The sequence below is a fragment of the Ceratotherium simum genome, chromosome 21 (genome assembly GCF_057802395.1).
Source record: "Ceratotherium simum simum isolate JZ-2026a chromosome 21, ASM5780239v1, whole genome shotgun sequence".
Lineage (NCBI taxonomy): Eukaryota > Metazoa > Chordata > Mammalia > Perissodactyla > Rhinocerotidae > Ceratotherium > Ceratotherium simum.
Genome location: NC_141920.1, coordinates 16,086,464 through 16,091,496, shown reverse-complemented (window position 1 = coordinate 16,091,496; position 5,033 = coordinate 16,086,464). Strand labels below are relative to the sequence as shown.

Below are 5,033 nucleotides of genomic sequence, written 5' to 3'. Positions count from 1 at the left end.
ATGGAGCAGCAGATTTTACTCTGAAAGTGTACATTCTGAAGGTGTTTACCTCTGTAGCAGGGTTTTTGTAGAGGCTTTCTACCAAACTAAATACGGGAACTTCTAATCCTATATCATTATATTCTTTCATCATTAATAGATAAGTGATTCTTCACATACTCTACTGCTGATGTGAAGATGAACATATGATTTTTCCCTTTATTAATAAGGAGTATTCCATCGACTTACTTTTGAATGTTAAACCTGTAACCGGACTGAAAAGTCCGATCACCCAGGTTCTTGGTCAGCGTAAGAGAGGAATTCAGACACTGACACAATGGCAACAGCAAGCAAGCAAAGATTTATTAGAGGAAAGGTCAGATACGCTCCAAGTGAGGAGCGGGCAGTGCCAGAGAATGCATGTGTCCCGTATCTTGAGTTAGCTTTATTTTTATTTGGGTTTTTTAGAAGGGAATTAGCATTATCTGGTTATCTGCCAATAATGTTTTTTCCTCCACCCACACGTTGGGAGGGGGAGTTCTTGACATTTTAGGGGAGTCTCTGGAACTGTCACGGCAGTCATCCCCTGTGGAAGGGGGCTAGTGCATATGGAATTTGTAAGTAAATTAAAGAAAGGTCAATGTCCTCTAGAGGTGTATAGCAGAAGGCTTTGTTTTGTGCACTTGCTACTTTTATTGTCATGGTTGAAGGTCTCAGACTCTGGTGGCGGTGCCAGGCAGGTCTCAGCTCCCCTTCATCTGTATCTTGCAGGACGCCAGCAAGACGCTTCACTGATCCAGCAAGGTCTCCAACTACAATCCCCCACTCATGTCTGGACGCCAGTAAGACGCTCCACTGATGCAGCAAAGTCTCCTACTATGATCCCTCGCTCATGTCTACCTAGTTACCTATCTCAAACCAACCGCACATTGTTGAAATAACTCCCCACTTGCTCATGATGCATCACCATTTTTATATACGACAAAATCCATTGGCAAAATATTTTGTTTAGACTTTTTGCCTTATTTTCATAGTAAGATTGGCCTACAGTTTTCCTTGCATGTAATAACCTTGTCATGCTTTGGTATCATATAATTGCAATGAATATCAAAGTTCTTTGAAAACGGAAAGGTCATGTGTGGGGGTGTGGACTGCAGACAATCATTTTTAAGAATAAAAGTGCAGACATTTTAAGTTACTAGCCTGTTAAACCAATTAGAAAGGATTGTATTTTTCTAAAATTGGTCTGGAACTCACATAGGACAGCCAAGCCAGGGCTAGAAGAAAGCAGTGCAGATGCACAGTGAAGAAAGGCCAGGAGGTAGCTACAAGATTACGCTAGAAAGAAAAGAGAGGAGTTGGTGGATAGAGTCGGGGATCCAGGGAGCCGTCTTTTCCTCAGCATCTCTCTGCCTCCCATATCTGGTACCAATTCTCCTGTGTGCATCCATATTACCATTACTTAAGATAGGTATATTCTTTGCCACCAAGTGAGTAGGAACAACAGACACTTTTACAGGAGTGCCGAGAGAACTAGAAGGGTCATTTGGTCTGGGGTTCACATACCAAAATGGCCTCAAGTTAGCCTTTTGACCTTATCAACAAACGAAGTTTATATAAAGTCATGGAGACATCAAGACAGGAGTTAAAGTAGAAAACATTCATCGCACGACTTCAATTTAGGTCTCATCTCTGCAGTGCACAATGTATTGACATTCTCCATAAATCTAAATATTATCTTGTTAATAGTTCATTATCTTGCCTTGTCTTTGTGTCTGTGTGTGTTTCAAACATTAATTTGTTCAAAGAAAGCTCTTCAAATGTACCCATTTCTGAAATCTGTTGGGAAGGGTGGGGTTTAAATCGTTCTGGATACAGAGTGAGGAGAATGGAGTTGGTCAGACCTGGGAAAGACAAAAAAAAAAATTCCCTCCTACTGCCTCAAAATCCACTGCATAAAGCAAGAATTATTAAGGGTCAGGCCAGCTCTGAGCTTCCCTGAAAAAGAGGGGCACTTGCGGGCTCTCAGAAGTTATGCCCCGGAGGTTATTACCGTGCCTCTTCTCGGAGGGGGGAGTGGTGGTGAAAGGAAACAGCTATTTCCGGTCCAATTAAGGCGCTCTGACCTCGGGCCCTGGGGACTACAGCTCCCCCTGCTGGCGGGCGCTGCCGGAGACGATATAAACGGAGACCCCGCCTGCAGGCTCCTCGCTCGCTTTTCTTGCGTTATGAAGCCCAGCAGCCTCTCTGCGCTGGCTGCGGTCTTCCTCCTCCTCTGCCTCCACGTGGCGCAGCCTCGCTTCCGGAAGGGTGGGTGTAGGACGTGGGGTCCTGTGTGTGGTAGGGGTCGGGGAGCATTCCCTCGGAGGAGTCCATGGGACAAGCCGGCCCTGCTGCCTGGCAACGGCGCCCTGGTGCCCCCAACTCCCCGGGCGGCCTTTTTCCTCAGCTGCAGCGAAACCCGGAATTTGCCCCGAGTTTACCCTTTCCTGCCCCTTCGTACTTATACCTCTGTGCCGGCGCGACAGACGCTGCAGGGGCGCCAAGAAGTGTTGTTTCTACAACTGTAGGCGGCGGTGTGTGGAGCCCTGGCCGAGTTTGGAGTGAGGTGAGGAGCGCCCCGTCTGCCCCCCGCTTTGAACCAGGTGTCCCAGAGCGAGCTGGGAAGCATCACTGCCCTTAGAAATCCCTGAGATCAGAACCCTTAAATTGGGACCTGCCCTGAAATTGGCCTCAAGGACAGTAGAGAGAGAGGCCCGACAGACCTCCTTCCTCCGAAGACGCACCCTTGGTTCCATGTCATGGGCGTCCCAGTCCTGTGGATGATGGGGACATACGGACAGGATTATCTCTAAGTGCTTCCACGGTTATTGAGTTTTTGTTATGACAGTTTTCAATTGCCATCGTTTTTCTTACAGCTCATAAGAATGAATCACTTTCCTCTCCACATTTAAATTGTGAGGTAAGGGATTATAGGATTATAATGGTTTAGGATGGCTTGCCTAGAATTCCTGATCCCCGTCCCTGATTTCTTGGCAGCACATGTCAGTGCTCTTGGGAGGAGAGTACCTAAAGGATTCAGACCACAGTGGTCTTGGGACCCGATGCGTGTTCCCTGCACGGTTGGCACCTTCCCATATCTCTAACTCTCTCTTCTCTCGCCAGGTAGAAACCCCTTCTTAACCAGGCCCGAGAAGACACTGGTAGAGCGGGCTCAGACCTGGATAACTGATCTCTGATTCTTCCCTGCTCTCCTCCTTCCCAAGACTTCCTTTTATCCAGAGTTAAATGCTTATTAATATGAAAACAACACAAAGAAATAAACGGTTATATATTTAAAACTACGTGACAATCTATGACTGCAGGATCCCCCCTCCCCCTTTTCTATGTCCTCAGCCCTTTGGGGGATCCTTTAGGGTTCGTTAAAAAGGATGGGGTTACTGCTTCATAGTTAGTTTTTTTTTTTTAAAGATTTTATTTATTTATTTATTTTCCCCCAAAAGCCCCAGTAGATAGTTGTACATCATAGCTGCACATCCTTCTAGTTGCTGTATGTGGGACGCGGCCTCAGCATGGCCGGAGAAGCGGTGCATCGGTGCGCGCCCAGGATCCGAACCTGGGCTGCCAGCAGCGGAGCGCGCGCACTTAACCGCTAAGCCACGGGGCCGGCCCTTCATATTTAGTTTGGATCGGTTCACGCACTTCTGTTTTTCTGATGTGTTTCTCTCTTTCGGTGTCTCCTGACATTCGGATTCTCTGTTGGTCAGGTTCCAGGGGCGTTTTTGAGTCGTGTTTTCTGCGTTTGGATCCTGTGAAAGGTGTACCTCATCCTGGGATGGAGGAGCAAGCCTTTTTGCCACCTTGTCTCTGGCGCTGCTGCTGGTGGCCTTTCCGCTTGCTGGAGTAGTACGATCGAGGACTAGATATGGGACTTTAGGTTGGAAACAGAGCAGGACCTGCCTTAGTTCTAGGCTCCTTTAGGGTCTAAAATTTAAGCCATCATAACTCAGGAAAAAGAACTCCTGTCTGTGACCCAGTTTAGCTGCCTGGAGTCTTAGTTTGGGGGCTGAGCCCCTAATCTACCTAATAATGAAGTGTTCGTTAGCCTTGCATTTTCTCACTTTCTGCTGCATGATTCAGTCTTGATGAGGGATCACACAGGGATTTCAGGTCTTGGAGAGTGGTCTTCAAAGAATTTATTTTTCCTTGGCACATACATCTTAAACAAATTTTTTTTCTGTTTTTGTTTTTGCTGATGAAGATTGGCCCTGAGCTAACATCTGTGCCAATCTTCCTCTATTTTGTATGTGGGATGCCACCACAGCATGGCTTGACAAGTGGTGTAAGTCCGCGCCCAGGATCCGAACCCTTGAACCCAAGCCACCAAAGTGGAGTTCGCTGAACCTAACCACAATGCCACTGGGCCAGCCCCTTAAACAAATTTTTGAAAAACGACTTATTCTTTAGAATGTTTTAAGGTGACATATAATATTTTTCATCATAATTTACATAGTTGTGAGTGATAAAATTTTAGGTGTATGATGAATATTGTCATTTAAAGAAAATGGGGGCCTCACTCTTTTTAATGTTTCTAATGGAATCTAATTGCCATCTTCACTTGATAGTAATATCTATTGGAAAAAAACATGTTCCTTCTTTTCCAAATTCTCTTCTGCCTCCTCTCTTCCTTTCCCTTCTTTGCCTGAAGAAGTCAAATCAAAACAAATAGATGAGTGGGTTAGTTTGGGTCCTCTGAAAAGCAGATGTCAAGACAAGAGTAGATGATCAAGGGTTTATTGGGGAAAATGGCTGTGAGGGGTAAATGGGAGGTGGCCAGAGGAGACAAGGAGAGCCATCAGATCATGACGCAGGGCTGACTCCTGTGAAGGAGGAGGGAAGGATGCAGGGCTGTGAAGGAAGAGTCTCAGAATACAGTGCCATATCAAGAAGGTGTCAGCCGGGCTGAAAGAGAGTGCTGGAATTAAAGTCACCCATCAGAGGAGTCCCGGGTCTCCCAGAATGGGTCAGGGATGGAGGGCTTCCTGGCCAGCTGG

At 46.4% G+C, this 5,033-nt stretch overlaps 1 protein-coding gene across 1 annotated transcript; it reads left to right on the top strand.

Moving 5' to 3' along the window:
• The first annotated feature begins 2,191 nt into the window (after positions 1–2,191).
• LOC101388752 (WAP four-disulfide core domain protein 15A-like) lies at positions 2,192–3,320 on the top strand. Its single transcript, XM_087444880.1, has 4 exons — positions 2,192–2,295; positions 2,435–2,587; positions 2,898–2,941; positions 3,149–3,320. The coding sequence occupies exons 1-2, from the start codon at positions 2,208–2,210 to the stop codon at positions 2,584–2,586; spliced, it is 240 nt and encodes a 79-aa protein (XP_087301006.1). The 5' UTR covers positions 2,192–2,207; the 3' UTR covers position 2,587; positions 2,898–2,941; positions 3,149–3,320.
• The last annotated feature ends 1,713 nt before the right edge of the window (positions 3,321–5,033 follow it).

Coding starts and splice junctions, on each gene's coding strand:
- LOC101388752 (XM_087444880.1), top strand. CDS start 2,208: ATGAAGCCCAGCAGCCTCTCTGCGCTGGCTGCGGTCTTCCTCCTCCTC. Junction 2,296..2,434: donor TCGCTTCCGGAAGGGTGGGT/GTAGGACGTGGG, acceptor CCTCAGCTGCAG/CGAAACCCGGAATTTGCCCC.